Source organism: Mytilus trossulus, chromosome 3, assembly GCF_036588685.1.
Source record: "Mytilus trossulus isolate FHL-02 chromosome 3, PNRI_Mtr1.1.1.hap1, whole genome shotgun sequence".
Lineage (NCBI taxonomy): Eukaryota > Metazoa > Mollusca > Bivalvia > Mytilida > Mytilidae > Mytilus > Mytilus trossulus.
In genome coordinates, this window is record NC_086375.1 from 55,038,171 (window position 1) to 55,065,520 (window position 27,350).

The 27,350-nt window shown below is 31.0% G+C and overlaps 1 protein-coding gene across 1 annotated transcript; it reads right to left on the bottom strand.

Annotated features, from left to right (window-relative positions):
• Window positions 1–2,762: 2,762 nt before the first annotated feature.
• Window positions 2,763–26,597, bottom strand: LOC134711875 (calmodulin-A-like). The gene is made up of 5 exons (XM_063572831.1): window positions 26,395–26,597; window positions 13,636–13,663; window positions 9,831–9,974; window positions 7,714–7,956; window positions 2,763–3,142 (listed from the first exon to the last, which is right to left on the bottom strand). The coding sequence occupies exons 1-5, from the start codon at window positions 26,395–26,397 to the stop codon at window positions 3,111–3,113; spliced, it is 450 nt and encodes a 149-aa protein (XP_063428901.1). The 5' UTR covers window positions 26,398–26,597; the 3' UTR covers window positions 2,763–3,110.
• Window positions 26,598–27,350: the final 753 nt, after the last annotated feature.

The window sequence follows — 27,350 nt, forward strand, 5'->3', positions numbered from 1 at the left end:
AGAGATGGTTGAAGTTGTTACCCTCTCACAAGAACAAATTGAAGTTGAAGGAGAAATAAATCTCTCCCAAGAACAAATTGACAAGCTTATGGAATCCATGATTGACCAAAATTTAGAACAAACTACTGTCAATGTTTCAGTAAATGTTAACGCAGATCATGAAGCACAACCTGTAATGTCAAACTTGTGCAAACAACCAGCAAATAACTTAATGGATAATGTACTCAAACCTCTAGAGAACACACCGTTTACACCAATGATCAGCAATTGCAATGTAACATTCAATGTAAATTTAATTTCTAAGTGAAAAAGATCATGGTTACTTCAGTTTTGGACTGTCTGTTCGTATTTGTGTTTAATGTTCAGTTCCAGATATTTCAATAAATACTGATTAAATAAAATACTCTCTTTAACTTGAAGTTTGTCAAATATACGACAATTTGAAAAAAATTGAAGAAATATTCAAACACTGTTTATTCGGTATAATAAATCAATCGTGGCCCTTATTGCGGTGAATATCCAAAATTGTCAACCCTTAAAAGGCTATTTCCCTTCGCCCTCAGGGAAAGAATATTTTAAGGGTTGACAATTTTAGATATTCACCTTTCCTAAGGGCCATAATTGTATATTGTTGAAGAGGAAAACACCGTGCTGCCCAATTTATTAGGTCTAATGTGATAAGCTGTTTCATTTGAAGTCTTACCTCATCTTCTCCCTCTTTCATATGTGTGCTTATTTTAAAATCTCTAGAATGGTTATAATTATGATAAAAACTACTGTATATATGATACCTTCATTATGTCTGTGTACTTCAAACATCCTGCAACATACTCATTGTACGGAGCTGAGGTATGTATGCCTGTGGGACAATTTTCCACAAGAGACTTGAGAGCGTGAATGTAAGCGCATATATGACTATGTCAGTTGATATCCATTCGTTTGATGTGTTTGAGCTTTTGATTTTGCTATTTGATTAGGGACTTGATCATGTTTTTCTCTGGCTATTTATGACGTCTTTACTCTAAATCCATGGATGTTGGATGTGTACGGATTGATAGTTAAGTCTTAGATGCATGATTTTTTATTAGTTGTTAGTGGCTTTGAACCAACTTTTAGATAACAGCGAGTACTCTCAGATCTGTTCATTGTGTCTTTTTGTGTCGGGATGTATAAGTACCCGGCCACGTCCACTTGTATTTTTGTCTATCTGATGAGTTAAGGCTTTTTCAACTGTTTTTTATAGTTCGTTCTTATATTGTACTGTAACACCACTATCCAAGGTTAGAAGTAGGGTTGGGATCCCGCTGACATGTTTAATCCCGCCACATTCCGTATGTATGTGCCTGTCTCAAGTAAGAAGCATGTAATGCCGTGGTTGTCGTTTGTTTATGTGTTACATATTTGTTTTTCGTTTATTTTTTTAACATAAATTAGGCCGTTAGTTTTCTCGTTTGAATTGTTTTACATTGTCATTTCGGGGCCTTTTATAGCTGACTATGCCGTACGGTGACATATAGTGTAATGTGGAGAGTTGTCTCATTGACAATCATACCACATCTTTTTGATATATGCATATAAGGTAAAAATGTCAAAAATATGGGTACAATAGTCAACATAGTGTTGTAATCTTAATCACTATTGAAAACATGCATATTTTGTGGAGAAAGGGGTTACGTTATCTTTTTGCCAAAAACTGTTAAAATGAAATAGACGGATTTATTGTATAGCAATATAATATTCCCCACAGAAAGTAACCAAAAGTTAGCGTGCAATAAATTCTAATATTGCACTAGTGCAATAAATCTTCAAAATTCATGAAGTCATCAACGACACAATCTTAGTTTAAACAATTTTTTACTTTCAAATATTATATTGCTATACAATAAAAGGGTTATTGCATGAATATTGGGGAATATTGTCCCTCGTAGAACATATATTGCACTCGCAAGCTCGTGCAATATAAAGTTCTACTCGGGACAATATTCCCCAATATTCATGCTATAACCCTATAGTATTGTGTTTTTGTTGATAATAATAGCATCAACATTAACACCTGATGCAATAAAGTCCCCTGTCTTGATGAATAATGAATTACTCATAACAATTATTGCTTAAATATTGATAACAGACCATTTTATTACCACTAATTACAGTTGTTCGTGTCTTCGTTTCCGTATTATTATTGTCATCAATTAAAAATACACAGTTAATTTGTCCATATACAATGCAAATTCATAGTTCAGGTTATGTCCTGCCAATCTCATATGGTGTGCTATAAGAAAAGCTAATCAGTGACGGTTACATACTTTAGATTCAAGGATGATGTCACTTTTAAATACCAGTTTAAATTAAGATTTATTCGGGTTTTCTTAATTGCATTTTCCACATTTTGCTGTCTCATTAACGCGTCGGAGCAAACCCTCGCCCGAACCCTTATTAATCCGCTACTGACGAAAAAAACAAAACAAAAACTGAATTTGAAAACAATGTATGTGATGTATATGTCATAAAACTCTAAACAAAGTATCGACCACCTAAAAAATGGCCTAATACCGTGTGGTGTTCATATAACCGTTGGATTACTAAATCGTTCGATCATGGTTGTCATTATATAGTAATATGAAACAACACCTGTACACATCTTCAAATAATTTTTATGTGTCAATGACTTTATTTACATATATTTGCGTGATTTGAAGAAAAGTTTTTAAAAGTATCTTCCTTACATTGTCGGTGATTTCGCAACTTTTCTGAAGAAAACTAATTTGGCCTGATCATCAAATTGCATGTTCGTAAATTGGCGTTTTAATTTGGAAATCTTTATTCGATAACAACATTTCTGTTACTGACTATGGACAGCAATATTGCAGACGAGTTAGTTATTTGTAATTGATATGTTAAGTCAATAACATAAGTTCTTTCTCTTTGTTTATTACTTTCTATTTAACCCAAATAACATATTGACACATTTTGTACAAATACGTAGATCACAACACTAAATATGACATTATTTACAAGATAAATGATAAGTCCCTTCGCATATGGTTATTCGTTGCATGGATCAGAATAAAGTCATCCAACATTTCAGGACAATTGTAGTGGTTATTCTCTTATCTAGCAGGTTTCATCATTCTAATAAACTCTGAAAAAAATAATAGCGAATTTATTTGTCCTTACTTATATCAAAATACATTACAATTCAATGATATATTTTTTAAATATTGTAAAAAGTAAAATCACAAAAATACTGAACTCTGATGATAATTCAAAACGGAAAGTCCTTAAATCAGATGACCATATCAAAAGCTAGAATACATCAAACGAATGGATAAATTACGACGGTCATATTCCTGACTTGGTACAGACATTTTCTTATGCAGAAAATGATGGATTTATTTGAGTGTATTGTTTGATTAAATATATTTATACATTTTCAATGAAATGCAATTGTTAAAGTTAGCTACTTCAAAGATATGTTTTGAGAAGCTATATAAGTAACTGTTACATGTTATTAATTCATATCTTATCTATGCATTTGTTAAGAAAAACGGCACACGTAATGTACATTAATTCGAGTTTATTTTTTTCTTTTAAGCGGAATATGTCAAAAGTGTAAAACATGTTTCATTCGTATTACGATTGCTTTATATTCATCCCTTGTAGGTTCGATATTTTCGTTAGGTATAACTAATGGGATTTGATCGTACCCTTGATATTTTTCGTCTTGAATAAATAATGTATAACTTTTGTTAACACTAGTAGAATAATGTATTTTCCTTATAATGTTTCTTAATTAATTATGTATACGCAAAACTCATTCGGTTTCACAGTTAAAAATGACATAAAATAGTGAATATCCCTAAAGTTCTGAAAAAATAATGAAAATTGGTGTCTTTTGTAAAATGCGTTTAACATGATACAAAATGTAGAAGTAGACAATTTTATAGATTAAAGAGTTCAAAGATATCACTATAAGTCTTATTTTAATTTCTAAAATTTCCAATCAACCCATGTCAATTTCATTTTTATGTTAAATGTAAAGATAAATTTGTTATATAAATTGTAAACATGCTTTATTTGAAACTATTCAGAAGCTAGAATAAATGAAATAAAACATTGCAAGGAAAAAATGCAACATAGAATAAAGCAACGACCATAAAATGAAGGCACTCAAGAATGCTTCACAATTATTTCCAGATAAAAGTTAAAAAGAATAACATGTAAATATGTTTGTCGGCCAAATAAGCTGTGTTTCTCGTTTCTCGTTTTTTTTTTTATATAGATTAGACCGTTGATTTTTCCGTTTAAATGGTTTTAATAATTGTTAATGTTTGTGTCATTTTGGTCTTTTGTGGATAGTGGATAGTTGTCTAATTGGCAATCATACCACATCTTCTTTTTTATATTACACTAGTAATTTTGGGGCCCTTTATAGCTTGTTAGTGTAGAAGGCCGTAAATTGACCTATAATGGTTTACTTTTTTAAAATTGTTATTTGGATGGAGAGTTGTCTCATTGGCACTCACACCACATCTTCCTATATCTATGTATCAAATTATTTTTAATCATGTTTTAATATATCTCTGTGGAATTTTTTAAGTAGAAAAACATAAATTGCAGATTCTGTGCCATCATTTTGACCTAATTGTCAGATAATCAATCCCTAACAGTATATCGAACTTTCTACATACAGAATGATTCTTGGTTGGTCATTTAGATTACAAAACATGACATAGAAGTTTGCTTGATTAATTCGAACACTTCATCTTATGAAAAATCAACGCACTGTATCATTTGATTATGAGTGATGGATCACCCGTCAAACATCAATACAAATATTTTAACCTATGAACCTTTATATATCACCAAAGATTAATTAAACAATTGATTTTTTAAGACTAGTACGCTTTACGTGCCATATACTCTATAGTGTGTCCCATTCAGACATATTTTCACACGGTAAAAATCAACTTGAAAGTATTTTACGAAAAGCCATAGACATGGCTATCATTAATTGATCAATCAGTTACAAAATAAATCTTGAAAGAAAGAACATTTTCAAATGGCATATTAATCACCTTCTATACAATGTACTGTTGTATTTATTGTTGCATAGAAATAAATATATTGATTCCAAATTTTGCATGTGTGAATGTTTTTTTCATTATTGCATATTATCTGGTGCCTGGACATTTCTACAACAAAATATTTATTTTGTATAAACATGACATCTTTTCTGTTTTCTATATCATCATTTCATCATAATTGCGCTTTTCGTAGATATGTTCACTAGTTTCTAATAATAAAATTACATATAAATACAATTCAAAGTCGATAAACATTTTAACGCAAATACATGTACAACGTCAAGTTATCAAGATTATCTGTGGTTCCTTTGTCTGTATCCTGCACAGTCGAACCTTTATTATCGTATCACAGCTTTGAGACGTGAGTAGAACAAGGAAATCACAATGTTGGGTCGACTTTATCAAGCTGAATTTTTACAAGCGAAAAACTGTCTAAGGGAGGATCAATTTGGATCACGCATCGTAGTAAATATAATGGATTTTGATGCGACTGTCATACAAGTGAGAGGTTTAGTGTTATAAACATAGGTTCAATCCACCATTTTTTACATTTGAAAATGCTGTACCAAATCAGAAATATGATAGTTTTCCATTCGTTTGATGTGTTTTATCATTTGATTTTATCATTTGATTTTGCCATTTGATTAGAGACTTTCCTTTGGATTTTTCCTCTGAGTTCAGTATTTTGTGATTTACTTTTTATTAAGTAATAGCATGGTCAACATATACAGTAAGATTTCCGTAACTCGCGAAAATTATCAATACAGATTTACAAAGTGGCTATCGTCTTATATTTTATATCAATAAGAAGAGAATCCGATAAACTATACAAGTTGTGAATGTGCAGACCTATTTGAATATTCTCATGCGACAGTAAAAGAATAAAAATTAGATATCAGAATATAGCTTTTATTGAACACTTTCGGATAATTAAAGACAAAATGAATGTTAGTGCACTTTTTCTTTCTAATCTAAAACAAAATAAATCATTCACATTTTACTCGGATCGAGAGTTGTCTCTTTGACACTCATCTCGCATCTTCTTTTTTTTCCTAAGTATCTTGATATCAAGCAGCTGTTATTCTCAAGGGGAAAAACTTGATCTCAAGAAAGTTCCCATATACATTTACAACCAGAAAGATAGAATACTGAAAATGTTAATTGCATATTTAATTCAAGTCTTAGTTTCTTTTTTAATTAGGAGGACCGAATATGGTTTCACAATTTATTAGTAATACTCTTTTATCATGTTTTTACAAGTGGGAGTTTAAGCTAGCCTTAAAACCAGATTTTATCCACCGTTATGTAAATACGTGAACGCCTGTACCAGGTTTGAATTGTGACAGTTGTTTTCCACTTGTTAAACGTATTCGAGCTATTGATTTTGGCATTTTATAAGGGACTTTCTGTTTTTAATTTTTTCTTAGAGTTCGGCATTTTTGTTATCTTACTTTTTACGTACAATAACCCAATGATTAGTAATTATCATACTTGATTGCTTTATACTCATAAAAGGTTGGTGTGAAATAGCACTTATTAAAATTAGATTCCTGTAAGTGGAATAACACTTCCACACACTATTTGTGTTTGAATTAACCACATCTTCAAAAGTTTTATTACCATTTGCTTCAGACATCATGCAAATCATGCTTTATATCTTCAAATTGTGCTTATAGGTTTTATAGATTCGTGGTTTGCCATTTTAACACAAAAAATATTAAACATGTATGTAAAGATCAATTGCTTTTAACATTTTATTGCTGCAGTAGATCATATCGCTTTAATGCTTTTGATTTCATTTTTGAAGGATGATGATCTGAACTTATAGAAATTGAAATAGTATAGCACTACAAGAATTAATGTACAATAATGATTACAACAATACCATAATGATAAAAGTCATAAGAGGCTCACTTGAATCTAAATTTATTTCAAACATTGAATACTAGAATAAAAATTATGACTGAGATCTCTTTTTTTCTTGATCTTCAATTTTTGATAATTTGTTTTTGTTTTCAGTGTCTCTCGATGTGCTTTTCTATTTTTGACCCTAACTAAAAATTGGATAAATATCGATAGTCAAGAAATCTCCTGTACTGTTGACATACAATACGGCTTAGTTTGGCTAAATATAAGTCATGCAAATTCATTTTGCCGTTTATACATTCTCTGAATCTTCAATTGTTGTTCAAAAAATGAAAAATGATAAATCATAATGAAAGGAGAATAACTCCCAAAAGGAGCAAACTGACAATTTCAGCCTTTGTAACTTGTTCATGTATGTAGATCTTGTTCTTTTGGTAATTTTTGCTGATCACAGCATTTCCGAGTCTACCATAGTCAATTGCAAAACATTGATTAAAATCGTTAAAGGGACAATAACTCCGAGAAAGAGTAAACGTACAATTTCAGCAATGTTGGCGTTTTTTATAGACTTCTTCCTTCTTATAAGTTTTTTTTAATTTTTATCTAAATAGGTTCCTTTTTATCTATTTTAATTGTGCCTTCACAATAATATGCAAAATGGCACACCTTTTGGTAATAGCAGGTAACAAAAAACCCACTAATAAACATGCAATACTGTTTGGGCTATCATTAGGAAAATTTTAATGATAACTATACAAACCAGCATAATTAATTTGACCATCTCCATCCATGTCCGCTTCTTTGATCATACTATCAACATCTTTGTCGCTCAATTTCTGTCCCATATTTGTCATCACCTGACGTAACTCGGCAGCACTTATGACGCCGTCGCCATTACGATCAAACATTTTAAAAGCATCCGTAATTTCCTTCATTTCTCTTATTTCAGAATATTTTCTTGCCATCATGTTTAAGAATTCATTAAACTCGATTGCTCCGCTTCCTGTAAAAAAAGAGATATTTACATCAGGGATTACAAACAAAGTGTGTCTGTCTTTTTTTTCTCTGAAATATTTCAGTTCTTCATCTAAATAGTGTTATGGTTGAAAGGTAGCAAATTTATGCTAAAGATAAGTTTATGCACACAAAAATGGAAAGTGACATATTGAAGATATAGAGAATGTATAAACGGCAAAATGAATTTGCATGACTTACATTTAGCCAAACTAAGCCGTATAAATAAAGGCAACAGTAGTATACCGCTGTTCAAAACTCATAAATCCATGGACAAAAAACAAAATCGGGATAACAAACTAAAACCGAGGGAAACGCATTAAATATAAGAGGAGAACAACGACACAACACCGAAACGCAACACACACAGAAACGGACCAAGCAACAGACAAAACATCACGAGAATAACAAATATAACATCAAAACCAAATACATGAATTTGGAATAGACAAGTACCGTGCCACGTCTTATCTCAATATCTCAAAAATAAGAGAAAACACAAACGACTCAACGTTATAATGCAACACACACAGAAACGAACAATAATATAAAAATGGCCATCTTCTTGACTTGGTACAGGACACTTTTAAATGGGAATAAAAGTGGTGGGTTGAACCTGGTTTTGTGGCATGCCAAACCTCGCACTTTAATGGCAAAGTTAAATATAACATTGAAATGACAACATAATATTACAGGACAACAATACAATAAATAGGAGAACATATTAGACAAAGAAAAACATGATTAATAGATAACAAAAAGCATCAGGTTTAAAATTCAATACGTCAAAAACGCGCCTTGTCCACACAAGACTCACCAGTGGCGCCCAGATATAAAAGATCGAAAGTGAAAAAAGTACAAAGTTGTACAGCACTGAAGATCAAAAGTTGAAAAGGTTTTGCCAAATACGGCATTTTTTTTTATGCTCGGGATAAGAACATTTATTTATAGAACAATTCATGCTATTGCAAACAGTAAATTTTATCAAATGAATATGAAAGAGATATACATAATGAAACTGAAGTATTAACTAATTACAGAAAACTAAACCCGAATACATAACGCCCAGATATAAAAGATCGAAAGTAAAAAAAAGTACAAAGTTGAACAGCACTGAAGATCAAAAGTTGAAAAGGGTTTGCCAAATACGGCATTGTTTTTCTGCCCGGGATAAGAACACCATAATTATATAGAACAATTCATGCTATTGCAAACAGTAAATTTTAACAAATGAATACGAAAGATATATACATAATGAAACTGAAGTATTAACTTATTACAGAAAACTAAACCCGAATACATAATGTTAAGTTCAATACAGCATAGACACACCCGAATCGGTCCAGGCGTCAACGCAATTAAAAAAATGACGTCACATACGATGACGAAAAGGCACAAACGTTATGCCACATTTGAATTTATGAAATTTTAGCATGACGTCACATATGAAAAACTATAATTCAAAAGTGAGATAGAATTAGGATTGATTTAAGATTATATTAGAACTAAATACTGATACTAGATTTAAACAAAATGCATATTGCAATACTTATTAATAGCAATTAACTGTAATATATATATGTCCAGTTTGTTATGAATCCAACTTCAAACGTAAATAATCGTACAAAATTAAATATAATTAATAAAGGCGGTGATCAATATATCAATCACAGTATACGTGACATAAGTGCACTGTTTCTTTCTCTTAAAAAAAATGTAACGCGAAGTTGATATTCAAGTTAGCAGAATGTTGTTGATTAAAATTTTAATCTCTTTTTTTTTATTTATTATTATAAAAGCAGAAACTCATATCATGACGTGAATAATTTAAACGCGCATTCAAATATATAAAAAAAATATTACCATCAGTATCAACGTCATGGATGATTTGCCTGAGTTCTTTAGGAGTAGGGGTTTCTCCCATGGATTTCATTACACTCTCTAATTCATTGGCTGTAATTCGTCCATCTCCGTCTTTGTCAAATAGTGCAAAGGCCTCTTTCAGTTCTGTTAGGGCAAGCAGAAATTAATAAACACTACACATTCAGACTTTGCTATATATGTTTTGTGTTTCCAAACCAATAATTAAGAATGAAATTTAAATTGAATGAACACTCATACAGAGTAACAAATAGCTTCCACCATAGAAATAGACATTTTCATTACTTGGGAAGATATATTATTGGGAATTCAAATAATTTATGAAGAACAACCAATCCTGATGAACAAAAAGTATTGAAATCATATGGCGCTTAATAATTTTTATCAAAATAAAGCAATAACTGCATTCTTATTCCACAAAAATAAGAATTTAAGTATTTTAATTCTTATTATATCTCAATACTGCGTTGCGTAAAATGCAAATATTTCTTCTCATGTTTGAAAATATTGTAACTTCAATGGCAATCAGTTGTCCCCATACGATCAATATACCAAGCACACTGAAAAGTTTGGCAGTGAAGATGTCTACTAGTATATACTGGAACCGAAGAAAGAAAGATTAATAGCAGCCACTTCATTTTCGGGAATGCTTCGAATAGGACTAGCCATTCTTGAAGATAAAACATTTATCTAGTAACTATATGATATACTCTTTGATGTTATCAAATCTAAACTTTGTTCGAGTTATTGGTACTGATATGTTAAATGAATCCTTTAAAAGGTTTCAGTATAGTTTGTTTGATACAGTAGTGCACTTGATCAAGTACATGTTATTTAATGATTTTCGAAATTGTATCGCTATTTAAAATCCTCACTATATACACCTTATCGCTATTTATCCGCCATTGCATTTCACACAAGTTCCCGTAAAATGTTGACGTCATAAAACAAAATATCTGACGCCACAATGGAAAAGTGATTGTTGTTGACGTCAAAAGTTCAAGCGGCAGGGTCAGCCGGGATTAGCGATAAGGTGTATTACTGGCATATCGTAAAATTAGAGTGCCCGTTTACAGTACAGTAACATTGTTTTTTTTGTTTAATGAAACACTTTATAGATTTACAAAAAAGGAACACTCAAATCAACCATTCCCGTCGAAAAACACCTGCACCTGGTATATACCTATTGTTTTTACTCGTTCTGTTGGTTGATAACGTTTGATTTGGTCTGCTTTTATTGATTTTCGCCTCTTTTAATTTACATTAGAATTCGATATGTTTCATACTTTTTTATTCTAGTGTTCGATATTTGTTCATACTTTTCTTCACATTTAAAAGCATAAAATGAATAATTACATGGACACTTTAAGAACTATATGAAAAAAGAAACCTTACAATTATATACGAATTCAACAATGGTCAAGTTTGTGCCATATTCAATGGGATGATATCACTTCTCATTTGTTGCTTAGTTTTTCGTACCCTGCGCTGTCCATGGTTTAAGTTAGTAGAAATTACGAACAAAAATGTGTGTGGCATAAATTAAAAAAATCTACAATTTCTTAAATATTCATGCATCATCTTTAAACACTTCATCTAGTACTTTCAAAGTTTTGACCAAAACTTTTACCACATCTATTTCATTATTTGCTTTGTCATATATATTCTTGTTATGACAACCTCTTTTTTGAACGAATTTCCTTCTTTAAAATGCATTAATGCATTTGTACGTTCTGACCATGCAGCATGACAGTTATATTGTATAACCTTATATATTATTTAAAATATATCTTTGAAATAATGAGAGAACAATTAAGTACGAAACATGAGTCGGCTAACATTATGTAGAAAAATCCATTATCTTCATCGGTAATCCATTTTTAGTAAGGATTATTTAATGGTTATAATGTACAGGTTATTACGTCCTAGTTAATTAAGACCCCTCATCATATATCAGTTTATCTCACGACATAGCTGTATCCGACCTATTTTTGCTATAGGAGCGCAATAATTATGCAATAAAGAACTTGGTATTTAGAAAAACGTCGTTCTAAATTCTCATAGTTCTATTACATTGATGTAATCTGGTTGGGAAGTTTCCCCAGTATTTCTATTTAAGGTGACAAATTTTATACATTTTTGATGAATAACAGATGGCATTTACTTTATAATACAATTGCAACTATAAAAACATCAGTCTTTTCTAATGTTTGACTTTGTTATAGATGATCATTTTCTGACATAATACAATTAACTCAAATTGAATAGTCATGTCAACATTACTGATATCTCACTTCAGACATAACTGAATGAGGTGATCATTTACTAAACTACTCTTGAGAAGAGATAGACATATTGGTTTTATCTTCAATATTTATTGTTAATATACTTATGTCTGTTAGGCAGAACAATTTATTTAGTTTTCTTTGTACACAAAATGATAAAAATAGATTCAGCATAAAACACTCATTTTATCTCGTGTATTACATATAAAAGAAGATACCAAAGGGATGTTTAAACTCATTAATCGTAGACAAACTAGCAACGGCATTGCGGAAAACGACATTAATACAAACAACAGTTCAAAAAACATAGACTTATGACTGAGCAACGCAAACTCTATCAAAAAGTTCCAAGTGCAATATTTAATACTTTGTTGCGTATATTTTCAAATAGCTTAGAGTCATTACAAGAACTCATAGATCGGTATATCACGTTTGTCGTTTGTTTTTCATGATTTGTACAAACCCAGTGAGTCAAGTCATTTTCTGTCAATTTTTATAGTTTGTTTTTATGTATAGGTCACCACTGTCCGAGGCTATGAGATGGCCAAGCGCTCGTAAACATGTAATAACTTTGCCACATTATGTATGTGTCTGTCTTTAGTAATCAGTTTCTTATTCAGTGGAATAGTATTTTCTATTTTCCTAAATTACTTTCCTTTTCAGGGGTTTTCTGATGAATTGTTTTCTCGTTTCAATTGTTATCGAATTTGGCAAGCTAGTCTCTGGTGGTATCATCAACTCAGTAGCAAGAATTTCGAAACGAACATGATTTAATCTAAACCTTTTTTAAATGTTCATTTGATACATGAAGAAATTATAAAGAAACTAATAGCATCAGGCAAAGTTTAACAAAAGTTGCTATTTGTTAAAGTCCTGTTTTAGTCAATAGTTCTACATGTGTTTTTGTCTTAAACATCCTTGGCTTTCATATGTTTGCGTTTGAACGTTCCTAGTAAAGGTGATACCAGACAGGGCTTTTGAGGCACACACAAAAAGTGTTTTCTATATCTACTAGCGCTTGGATGATTATCAGTTCCGAGGAATGTCATCAACTTAGAAGTCATCATGCAAAGAATATCCGAGATGAAACTTAGGTCTTTGGTTCATTCCTTTATCGTCACGTAGCTCATCAACCTCTTATATGTTGTACATTCAAAGCTTCTAAATGTTTGGGGTTATGCGTTCTTGAGGAAGTTAATCAAAGCAGTGCTTCCGACGCACAAAAGTGATAAAGTGTTTTTCATAAACAAATATTTATAAAATCTGATTTCTCATTTGACTTTTTTGTCGCATAATGCATGCCCTTGATTTTTTTCAATTTTTCATTTTATAGCTAAAAGTGAGTAATGTTCAGTATTAATTTTCGGATGAAAATAATTCAGCTATTCAGAAAACATGCTTTTTAAAGACAAATATGACAGAAACAACAGTATATTGATGCTGAATAGATGGGAAGAGAAAGCTATCATAAATATATAGGATCTAAATGTCGACAGACGTACCTGCGATTTTTTCTTTTGATAGACGTTCCTGAAACAAAAATATAAATTGTTAATGGAGAAATATTATACAGTTATAAAAGAATCGTTGTTTTTTACAATTTTGTTTGTATTGAGTGATACTTTATAGTAAATTTAAACAGTAGTTTGACCATGTTTAATGTTTGAATATCATAATTCAGGAAGTCGAACTAAACAAAGAATAAAACCTGAGGAAATCGCGTAAAATCTGTTATTACCGAAACCACGTTCTTCTTAGTAGTAGCGTTTCTTTTTGTGAATGTATCACCAACCATGCGATTCTAGTATCTAAAGATTTTCAACTGATGAACTTTGTACCTTTTCAATATAATTTTATACATAAAATTGAGAAGGGAAATGAGGAATTTGTCAAAGAGACAACAACCCGACCATAGAACAAACAGCAACAGAAGGTAACCAACAGGTCTTCACTGCAGCGGAGAAATTCCCGCACCCTGAGGCGTCTTTCAGCTGACCCCTAAACAAATATATATATACTAGTTCAGTGATAATGAAGGCCATACTAAACTCCAAATTGTACACAAGAAACTAAAATTAAAAATATAGACATAAGAAGATGTTGTATGAGTGCGAATATTTTAATTTAGTTCCACGCTATCAATCAAATTATTTTCTATCAAAATTAAAATTTATAAGGTTTGGGGAAATTTGGATTCCAGTCCGACCACCTTGTTTTATTAAAATGCTGAATTATTCGAAAACTAAGGATTTTTATCTCTAGATATAGATAGTCTTAGTCGTATTTAATCTTCAGCATTTGTTTTAAACCGTATTGTAGTTAGCATTCAAACTGTTTTGGTTGTAACGCCACTGGTGAGTTTGAGTGTGTCATATCCAATCAATTGGCGTTGTCTGTTTATTTTCGACTTATTAGTTTGAAAGTCACTTTTATATATTTCGCCTCTATTGCATATGTTTATTTTCTGAAAATTCCTGTGTATTGAAACATTGAAAGAATTTACTGTTTGCAATAGCATGAATTGTTCTATATAATAAGAATGTTCTTATCCCGGGCATAAAAACAATGCCGTATTTGGCAAAACCTTTTCAACTTTTGATCTTCAGTGCTGTAAAACTGTGTACTTTTTTCACTTTCGATCTTTTATATTTGGGCGTCACTGTTGATTTTTGTGTGGACAAGGCGCGTTTTTTGGCGTATTGAAATTTAAACCTGATGCTTTTTGTTATCTATTAATCATGTTTTTCTTTGTCTAATAAGTTCTCCTGTTTATTTGTATTGTAGTCCTGTAATATTATGTTGTCATCTCAATGTTATATTTAACTTTGCCATTAAAGTGCGCGGTTTGGCATGCCACAAAACCAGGTTCAACCCACCACTTTTATTCCCCTTTAAAAGTGTCCTGTACCAAGTCATGAAGATGGCCATTGTTAAATTATTGTTCGTTTATGTGTGTGTTGCATTTTAACGTTGAGTCGTTTGTGTTTTCTCTTATTTTTGAGATATTGAGATAAGACGTGGCACGGTACTTGTCTATCCCAAATTCATGTATTTGGTTTTCATGTTATAAAATTGAGAATGGAAATGGGGAATGTGTCAAAGAGACAACAACCCGACCAAAATAAAAAAAACACAACAGCAGAAGGTCACCAACAGGTCTTCAATGTAGCGAGAAATTCCCGCACCCGGAGGCGTCCTTCAGCTGGCCCCTAAACAAATATATACTAGTTCAGTGATAATGAACGCCATACTAATTTCCAAATTGTACACAAGAAACTAAAATTTTAATTTTATATTTGTTATTCTCGTGGTGTTTTGTCTGATGCTTGGTCCGTTTTTGTGTGTGTTACGTTTCGGTGTTATGTCGTTGTTTTCCTCTTATATTTAATGCGTTTCCCTCGGTTTTAGTTTGATACCCCGATTTTGTTTTTTGTCCATGGATTTATGAGTTTTGAACAGCGGTATACTACTGTTGGCTTTATCTACCCCTGGTAAATAGGTAGCATACCAGGCTTATAATTCAATACGACAAATGCACGTTTCGACTACATAAGACGCATCAATGACGCTCAAATCAAAATAGTTATAAACCAAACAAGTACAAAGTAGAAGAGCATTAATGACACAAAATTCCAAAAAGATGTGCCGAAATATGACTACCGTAATCTATGCCTTGAATAAGAAAATTCTTAGTATTTCGAAAAATTCATACTTAATAAATTAATAAAAAAATATATATAGTACTATGCCTTCACTTTACATGACATGAATCAAACTATCGAAATAACTGTTTAAACTGAATTCGTGAAAATTGTGTTTTACGATAAATCAGAAGTATTTAATTGAGTGATATAAAGTCACCAAAACATGAAACATGTCTGGTTCTTACCAACTTTATAACCATTATGGGATATATTTAAGATAGGATGCCCGCTACCCTCAGCCTTTTTTGCTCATTTATCGGATATAAATATATTCAGTTATAGATAATGCATATTTTAAGGTTTTTCTTGTCGTAGAACACACCGAGGGGTGTCAGAATTGATCAAATGAAAGACCGACCGGAGGGAGGTCTTTCTTTGAACAATCCTGACACCCCAAGGTGTGTTGTACGACAAGAAAAACCTTAAAATATGCATTATCTGACTTATATACCGTCAAAAAATATTAATTTTATAAAGATTTGTAAAATTTAGTATCCTTTTTTACCGACAACACTAAAGTGGGATATTCCTTTCTAATGCGTTCTGGTTTTAATACGCCCTGCGGCTCATTTAAAATGTGAAATAAAACTCACTAAATAATTTAGATATAAACCTTTTAAAAATTGTTATCCATACACAATAAAAAAAAAACAACTGTAACTGCATGAAGTAAGACACAAATGTATTGTTACCATCCGATAACGGTGGTTACCATCCGATAACGGTGTATGACAAATACAAGACAAATTGTAAGTTATTTATTTTACCACTTAGCTTATGGAAAAGGGGGAGGGGGTATGTTTTTTTCTATTTTTTATGTTACTTCTATCGCGGAAAAGTTGTCATTTATTTAATCATTTTACTTGAATCGAATGAAAAATTCAGAAAGATTGTCTTTCGAATAGCAATACATTTTATTAAAAGATAATCAGGATAAAATTATATACCCTCCGCACTCGACCCTTTCGTGAGTTACGTTAATGTTATTCAATAGAATATAAGATTATTTTAATAGTTGATCATTTGATATAGAGTAAAAGGTATACATAAATTCTTAAAAGATAACAACTGACACGAAGACGAATATAAATACATGTAGGTCACAGTATGATATCCTATTCTGTGTGTATCATTCTGAACATGCATGAAATATTTGCCACTGGACGTTAAGCAATCAACCAAATATCAATCAACCTATTCAGGCTGACTCAATAAGATTTTCGAAATCTTACTCACGAATATGGTAAATCTGGATTTATTTGATGAAAGTCTACATTAAAATTCATCTGACATATATGATAATGTTTCTTTATTAAAGCGACAAATCAACAAAACTTCACGTTATTTGTTTCTAAAATTAAATTGCGGGACTACAATGACGGTTTCTTTTACATCTATCATCGGTTGAATTTTAGAAAATAAATTTCAAATCGGCAACAAAAACTATTAGACGAATAAAATTTTGAAGTAAATCATATATTGCATGTTTATCAAGGACAATAATGACCTTACACAGGATATTATTTTATGCCTTGGAGCATATACCATTGAAACATGGTATCGTCCGGGTTGATTCTGAAAAAGAATGACCTGACGTTCTGAAAGAAAATAACTCCATATAGGTATATAATAGGTGTTAATTTCTTGACATAACATGTATTATTGATTGTTTTGTAACAAACACATGTCCAGAACCAAACAAAAGTCGTAAACAGTATTCCGTAGTGCTTTATCTATCTCCATTAGTTAATCTCTAAGGAACGTTCGTTCTCGAAAGTAACTTTTGTTTGTAAAAAGATAAACCATACATTAAAAGGAAATACAACCTATTTCAGGAAGAACCAAAATTAAGAAAGCTTTTAAAACATCGCAATTGAACATAGCCCAGCTGCGTTTTTATTGTGTAATTCCTTATTTCAAATGAATTAAACCATGGTTTTAGTTTCAGAAGGTATTGTTATAACGAGGACATAATTAAAAAACATTAGTTAGTGACAAAAGCACATGTAGACTGTCAATAAAATGTTTTAATGTATCGAGTGCTGCAGATCCTTTCTATAGAATGAACCAAACTTTCTTTACTATTAGACAGTAACTTTTTGAAATTACCAGCGGATATTACTTTTCCTTTTACAGCCATTTAGTTAAGGAAACTAGTCATGGTTATTTTCTCATTTGACTGACGTAGCTGTTGGTTTTCTTTGAAACCCGAATGCAACGAAAACTACAGATCATCTTTCTTTTTAAATAATGTGAATTTCTGTTTTTTTTCTGTTTTTGTTATGATCCTTGATTTGCATCTTCTTAATGGATTCATAAGTAAATTACTGTTGCCTCTAATTCAAAAATGACTGCAGATTTAAAGCATTTATTTGGTAACAACTATTGCTGCAAAACTAATTTTACAAATGCCTTAGTTAGTGCTGATCTTACATGGTTGTGGCAGTATTTTGAAATTCCTATCGCTTCATAATACTTAGACATTTCATACTTTTTTATGTGTGCTAACAGAAGATTATTCTAGGGTCACGTGTTGTGCTCACATAAATCATATAATGATTGTTAGTAAATAACTTCAAACGTTGTTCATCAGTTAATTTTATCTGCTACAAACAAACGCATTTTTTTAAATGTTGATTAGTTTTCATTTCAATCGTGTGTTTTACTGTCAAAATTATCTTGAAAAAACAGAATGTATTATTGTTTGATTTTTTCGACATCTTGTGACATTCTACCGTTATATTTTTTTGGAGATATTCATATCAATTGCAACAGAGCAATTATCAGTTAATGTAACATCAAATTAAGCTGTCCAATAAATTAGGTGCATGCCAATTATTTTTACTTGAAATGTCGAATTAGAATAATAAACTCAATCTGATTACCTGTTTTTCAGAATGCATTGTTCTCATTTTTATGGACGTCAAAGTAATTGAAAGATAATAGATTAATTAAATGCAGTGTAAAAATAAAGTCCGTCATTGACTGGGTCGCTTGTTAGACTAACACTAAAATTCAGAAGTTACAAATGAGTATTTCAGAGTTATTAGTTTGTTCTTCAAAATTCAATTATTTATCAGTTATTCAATTTATTCTTTATAGCCTTTCTGCAAATTCAAACAATTTCCCAATATTCTGGATTACCAGGTACTGTCGGAACGCAATCCGATCAAAATCTGCTGTCCAGCATTGCAAAAGTCTTTATTTTGGACTTAATCGTATCGCGTTCTGTAATTATCGGGACTCTGACGTGGGTATTCTTGCAGAATTTTGTTTTATTAATATGACGGTTTCGAAATTTTCGGCAATAGCGGTTCGCATCTTACTGTCGGGATGCTTGCCAACTCTCCGGACAATTTCCAATCCATAGGAATCAGTTAAGAACTTACACGACTAGGTTCAGACAATGATAGAACATTCAAAATAATTGAGGATACTAATCCAAGAGAGGGAAGAAAGATACCAGAGGGACAAACAAACCCACCGATTAAAAATAAACTGACAACGCTATGTCTAAAACTAAAAAGACAAACAGACAAATAATAGTACGGAAGACAAAACATAGAAAACTAAAGACTAAGCAACACGAACATCACCAAAAACTGGGCTGATCTCAGGCGCCTGGGAAGGGTAAGCAGATCCTGCTCAAAATGTGACACCCGACATGTTGCTTATTTTATTATAAATTTCGTAAAAAGTGAAATTGGTAAAGGGGAAAATGAAAGGGTATTGTAGTTACGACATAAGGAACATATCCGATATGATTTGTGAAACGGTTATTTCATAACGGTCAACCAACTCGTGATGTCGTCTGTAAAATTTATGAAGGGACGATTTTAACTTCACCATTTGGAACTATTGATGTAATAACATTCGTGAGCAGCGGTCCTCTATCAACTATTAAGGAATTCATAATAGGAAATACAAGCCCGGGAATATCGTATCAATTGGAAGATACATATTCCGTGTAAAGGCACTGCTAAAAAGATGCTATATAGAAATGGAAGGTTCACAATTGGGAAGTTGAAAATCGTTTCTTTTGTCGTAAAGTTTTGTTTTCAACCGACCCTCATTGTCAATTTTTAGATGTAAGTCAAGATATGAGGAAGACTTAACTGTATCTGTAGTACTTTGTCACTTTTCGTGTTGAATATTGACAAAATTTACACACGTATACATAATATTTGCTAAATTGCATGATATATGTATTTTCTCAATACATGTTCAAAGGTCATAACTTATGATCATATTTTTTGGTTTATTATCTACACAACAAACAGACTTTTACTAACATATCCGGTACCAGGTAACTGTGAAGAGATTGTTAAAGTTGTCACATTTTCCCCCGACACAACATCACGATTTAGACAATTAAGAATTTTGCATATATGTATGCTATGCATTGCTTAGCCTATGTAAGTGAATTTGGTTTATAAGAGCAAAATTATTCTTGAATTACTTAGATTAAGATAATTTTTTTAAAAGGGGCATTAGCTATCTGAGTTATAAGAAGAAGAAAAACAAAATCATGTTGTGTGAACATTTGAACTCAGGCCGTCTTGGCTGTAGTAGCAATTGTAAAACATGTGACAAAATGTACATCGGAAAAATAACATAAAGATTTTTGTCTAACGTTTGCGTGCTGAAATTGATTTTTCTTTCGAGTATACTGAAATGATCTCCAATGCTGAATTACATTTAGGCATAAACCCAATACCCTATTAGCCCCAAATCTGATGGATGATCATTGATTCAATAAAAAGATCGAAATACAATTTTCTAAAACAATAATTTTGTTCCCCAATAATTACATTTTGTTCGTAAAACTGTATAATCTTTAAACTGGCGATTTTTATTGCATTTATGAGATGATTTAGTACAAAATAGATATACCTTATTTAAGAACATGTTTCCTGGTGATTCTGCACTTATTCTGTCTAATAAACTTTGAAAAGGACGTTATTTCTACCAATAAAGAAGGACAGATACGACATTACAAATGTTCTGTTAACTACACATGGTTCTTGTTTCCATTAAAATATAGTTTAAACGTTAAAAAAAACTATATGCTGATTACTACAAGTGCAGAACATTATATGTCCAAGAATTTATCAAAACAATCATTGAAAGACTGTTTATACATTATTACAAATACAGTGAATATATTTTTTTCGTGGATAGAGGAACACTTTAATTTTTGTGGATGTTTGATTTCGTGGATATGCCAAAATCTGTATTCAAACCTTCTAAAACGGATAGAAAACTAAACTTAATGTTAATTCAAAAATGAAAATAAACCTAGAAAAATCAAACGTAACCAACAAACGGAGACAAAGGAAAATCTGTCATTAACCTCCCTCCGAAGAGGCATTTCCGAGAAAGAAAAAAAAAATGTGGGTTAAACCTGGTTTAAAACTAGCAACTTCCCACTTGTATGAAATATGTTTAAAGTTTCGTTACATTGACAAAATTAGGTAAACAATCTAAACAGGCATTATGTGACATCAATTGAGATACAGAAGCCAAATCTGTGTAAACAAAAACATACAACAAAACTGAATAAAAAATTCAAACAAACATAGAAATAGTTCTAAAAACGAAACAAGCAAAACAGTTGTAGTTGAGTGAAAAATTGTCAACGACATCAACAAAACAGGTTTTGTAGTAAGAATTCAAGTATTATCATAGATACCAGACTTGAAATTGTAAAATGTGAATGCGGATTTCTTCTTTAAAAATCTTATCACTGGTTCTAGATTTTTCTAGACCAATCGAAACATTTGATTTTTTTATTTTTGATGATAAAGTTCTACAGTATCATCTTGTAAATCCTGGATGCAAACATTTGGTGTAGGTATATGAAATGACAGGTGTTGATTAGATTAAAATAATGAGGTATTGTTTATGTACATATTTTACGTGGAAAATATAGGGCCACACATAAAATAGTTGATAAATTGAGCACGAAATTCCCGGAATATATTCAACGACCTATTCTTTCATAGTCATATGTTCATAGTCACTGTTTTTTCTCTTAAAGTGTTAATATTTGGGTAACTAGATTAATTTTTCATAAAAATTGTGCTTGTATCTAGCGCAGCTTTGCCAGACACGTAGTGCATTTATTTTAAACGTCATTAATTAGTACACGAACACCGATTTTTATGATTGTTGTACTTTTATTAAAGCACTATATATATAGACCTACATATCTTAGAACTTCTTACGGATGGTGGTTAATAAAGGCAACAGTAGTATACCGCTGTTCGAAAGTCATAAATCGATCGAGAGAAAACATATCCGGGTAACAAACTAAAACTGAGGTAAACAAATCTACTATTAGAGGAAAAAATTGCAATAACAGAAATACTAAAGTGCAACAAAAAACCAGAACGACAATGCAACACAAACAGAATCGATCTATAAGATAACAACTGCCATTTTCCTGACATGGAAAGGGAAAATTTAAGGAAAAAAAATGGTGTCATGAACCAGGTTTTGCGGCTAACCAAACCTCGCGTTTTAAATATAACTAAAATGACAACATTACATGACAGGACTACAGTACAAATAAATGCAAGAACATTCAGGACAGTGAAATATACAAATGAACATTACAGTAGGACATTTTGACATGTTAATAGTTCTAGAAAAATTTATTTAAATGACCATATAGTTGATGTTCATGTCAACCGAAGTGGTGACTTACCTAAGAATAAAGACGAACACGTAAAATAATATAGGACATCATATAAAACAGCACTATGAATTGTCACCGACTGGATAATGCTACAAAATGACCTCACAGGTAAATTTCTAAAAGTTCGATTTTTTCTAAATCAAGTTTAATTATGGCATTTGATGTATAATATAACAATAACAATTTGATTAATGTTAAATTGTGTAAGTTATTAGATAAGTAATTGTATTAATTGTGGTAAAAGCTTTCATCAATCCTCTATTTGATTTGCAAAACGTATCCACTGTTTTTCTGTCCTTAACATGGTCGCTATATGAATGCATATAGTTGTTAAAGAAAAAACTGAATGTCTTTTGTTGATGTATAAGCACTATTTCCTTCACATAATTTGATTATCCTATGTTACAATTCTAAATGTACTACATAATTAATGATTTCTATTTGGTATTATCCTTTTGACACCTGTAGAAATCCCTTAGAGATATCAATTTGGAAATATCGTTTAACATGCAGGTTGTAATTTTCAAATACTGTATGAAACAATTAGGAATGGCAATATAATATAAAGATGTAACCTGCTTGATTTAAAATACACCTACGGCTGAAAGGTTATATATTACAGCCAGATGAAAATAGATTTATAAACAAAACAGTTTGTCTAAAATCAATCCAGAACAATTAATAATTAACAAGATATACACACTTAATTGTGTTATAAGACCCTTGCTATTGAAATCAATGGAACTTTTGTCGATTGAGCTATAACTGGTGAAAGAAAATGGAGAATTATCTGAGTTTTTTGTTTTGTTCATATGTTAAAAGAAATTCATGGAGTTTACACCAAAATAAGAGGAAATGATATGTAACGATACTTTTGAATTAACAAGAGACCCAGTAGAATTTTTTTTCCAGGTTGTAACGAATAAATAAAGGCAACAGTAGTATACCGCTGTTCAAAACTCATATATCCATAGAAACGAAATTGTGGATTTATAATACATTTGTATTTGAAAAACAGATACTTTTTTTTCTCTTTTTAATGGATGTCTGCAGTATTACAGGAATATTCTATATTCATTAAACTAAAGATAGGAAATTAGGAAGTTCAATACGTAATTTGAAAGTTCTAGTTTTAAATTTCACATTCCAAAGAGCATAATAACAAAACAATTAGAATGACAAAAGAGCTGATGAAATGTCAAATGTACAAAATATTGTGAGGGTAAATGAATTTCCAGGTGCCAAACTCTTCCCTCTGCTTGACAGTGATGTACCATCAATAAAAAATAAAACGTATACACATTTGTTGAAAAGGGCTTGATTCATCGTATCGAAACAGTCAGAGAAAACAAAATTTTGATCGATGCAAACTATGAATATCGACAGAATATATGACTGTAAATGTAAACATCTGTTTAATAATGTTTACAAGTTTTGTTAATTATATAAATCTTTAACCAACTATCAAAATGTTTTGCAAATGTAAATGTTGCATTAATTTTTCCCTAACAGAAATAACAACTGATGGGGCATTTTTACAATGAATCTCAAATGTTTGATATCGAACTGCATGACGTACTAATTTTAATCTCATAATTATTATTTTTCAATTTCAAAAGTCGTTTTCAACCTTCAAAACTTGAATCTGCAGTATAATGAATTATATCGGTTAGTTTTATTGGTACCAAAATGGTTTTGTTTTAAACACCTTACTAAGAAATTTCGCCTTTGTGCTTTCGCTCAACAGAAGACTTGGCTACAAACTTTTAGAGACATAATACATTTTTATGCAGGTTTTTTTAATGTATAGACAACAAGAAAATAGTTCTCCATATCTATTACAAGATCAAGCTTTTGATATTCAGCAAATTAACTCGTTATAACCGACTTTGAAAATCCTCCTACTCTGATGTCTTGTTCAATTTTTTTTCTCCAGTAATATGCTGTACATACGTTTATGACGTCTTTACACTAAATCTGTTGAATGTTGGTTGCGTACTGATTGTTATTCTAGTCGTAGATGTATAGTTTGTAATTTTGTATGTTAATCAAGTAAATAGTTTTCTCGTTTAAAGGTCGGCTGTATGGTGATCTATAGTTGTTAATTTCTATGTCATTTGGTCTTTTCTTATTTTTACATTGAGAATGTTCACAAATCATCAAACAATCAATGGACAGTTTTCGAGTTCGATACATTTCCGTCAGAAACTCTGGTCTTAGTGAACATCATTCGTGCGTTTAGGGGCATCGTAACTTCCATTTCCATGTTGAGCAAGTGGTTGGAAAACTATGATGCTATATTGCACGAATTATTCAGCAAATTGAAGTCTCATAATTGACAATCAACACTGCTCTCATTAGTGAATTGTGATTAAGTACCTACAGAACAGATATTATTTCTAGTTTATCCGGAAAAATGACGGCCTAAAGGCGCGCATAACTGGCATTTTTGATCGGCGAAGGACAAACTCGAAAGTGGTCAGAAAAAGTAATATATTTTATTTTGTAGCGTTGTTTTAATTTGTTATTGAATTCAAATTATCATATCTTTACGTAATTATATAGAACACTTGAGACTTTCAATCTACTTTCCATTGCATGCACATATAATTTCCTTCGTTTATTGCAGAATCAGAGGTTGATTAATAATAGCCCAAAGTGTGAACTCCGATATGAAACAAGTATCAACGTTTTATAGATAGGACAAGATGTGGTTTAAAATGTCGTACAAAAAGTATCAACTCATACAATCATCAAAATGAGAAGTTTTATGTGTTTGATCTCAAATATTTTAGAAATGTATGCAAATATGTTTTCTGAAAGGCGAACACAATGTTAAGCCTGTTTCTCTAACTGGTGAAATCACATTATTTGTCATTTGAAAAAATCATGTATGGGCCAACAGCAGCTCCCTTTTTTAAACAGAAATATTGAGCATACTCAAAATATTTTATGATAATTTAACATTAAATTTTTACTCTTATTTACAAAAGATACATACTTATATTTACATCTATATAGACTAAACAAGTCTTAAGATTACCTTTGAATAGCAGAAAGCGTCTACAAGGAATACAATGTGTCATGATTGGGCAAAAGGGTAGTTAAACAATTCATTTTGATAAACTGTCTACTTCATTTATGACCGATGAATCCATTTACATGTTTCGTATCATAATTGAAAAAAATTGTTTGAAGAACATTTTTTAGTTTGTTGTCTCGGGTTGAAATCCAAGACACAGATACAACATAGATAGCATGTGTTTAATCTATCTTAACTTTTTAAATACCTAGAAAATAAATTTCCGAGTCTGCAACGTCAATCATTTCAATATTAAATGGATGGTTTCAAATTTTTAAATATTTCCCTCAATTTTTTGGATTATTATGGATAGAAATGAAAATGTCTGTTATGAATATGGTATTCAATTATTCACAATAGAAAATGTTTGGTCATTAATGAATTGTCGTAGAAAGTTACGTTACCATTAAAATGTTCATATTTTTTAAAACAGAAGTAAAAATCACTTTGGTTGATTAAAAGTCAACCAAACAAAAGTAAATTCGATATTAATGACATATTTTTTAATACATTCATCATTTATAGATTTATGAATATTTTGACTTATTGTTGTTAGGAGAGCATACATAGTAAATGGTTTCGTATTCAAGGCCTTTTCAAGTCATTTCAGATATAAAACAAATGTGATTGTTAACTATTGAAAAACAACTTACATATTTGAAGTCATCAATCGATTTGAATAATTATTTTCAAGAGGTTCATCTTTCAAAATCTTAAAAACGTGTTATTTGTTTCTATGAATGAAATATTGCTTACATATAAAACATGAACTTACCATAGTAGTAAATGTTATCTCTTTTGTCTTTTCAATTTCTACACTTCTTTGGACTTAAATAATTTCTAGAATATCACGTGATGTGATGAAAAGTTCCTGATTGCTTAATTTAGCATTTAGTGTTAACGACGTCAAACTTCTCTACAAACATTCAAGCTATATGGTTTTTGTTGTAGCTAATTCCATCAATATCTGACTTAACTTATAATGATACATCTCAGAAGATTGCCAATCAATGCATGTATAAGACGATATAAGTGTTAGATGAACTGTGTAAATATTTAATAATTAATTAATACCAAACACAGACACAATATAGTGGAATTCACATGAAATGCTATCGCTACAATTAGATATTCAGTCGAAATAATAGTACTGCTCTATAAACAGGCTACTTAGTATTGTCTTATAAAGTTACCCTTGTATTTTAGTATAGAAAATGAAGGAAAGGAAATAATAATTCATATCTACCGAGGCATATTATTTACTTTTAAATAAGGGGATAGGGTTATTTTCTAATATATCTTTATAACTTTTAAAAAAATGTCTATAGTATTCATTCTATTTTCATTGAAAAGTAAAAATGATTTTAAGAAATTTGTTTTTCCGCTTAAAATTGGAACTTATTAATTAAAACCTTGACAACGGCTGCTATTTGATTTCGCTAGGCTTTCGGGTCCGTTACACAATACTCATCAGTTGAGCACGAATCAAATCTGATGAAAGGCAAAATAGATATATTATTACACAGAGTAAATCTAATCAAATATTGCAAATAAGACCATTTATTCCTTTAATATGGGAGGAAACCCTCAGTGCTTCGAAAATGCAACATTTTATTAACAATCTCACGATAATGTATTTTGTTACAGTGGTGTTTTGTACTGGACTGGTGATACCTTAGAGAACCCGGGGATATGAGCGTTACAAAAACAAATTAATTATGAGTAAAAGAG

Bases quoted from the DNA above. Each gene is read 5' to 3' on its own strand.
- LOC134711875 (XM_063572831.1), bottom strand. The intron at 9,975-13,635 runs GTACGTCTGTCG...TTGCCCTAACAG, and splicing joins ATCAAAAGAAAAAATCGCAG to AACTGAAAGAGGCCTTTGCA. The intron at 7,957-9,830 runs GTAATATTTTTT...CTTTTTTTACAG, and splicing joins CCATGACGTTGATACTGATG to GAAGCGGAGCAATCGAGTTT.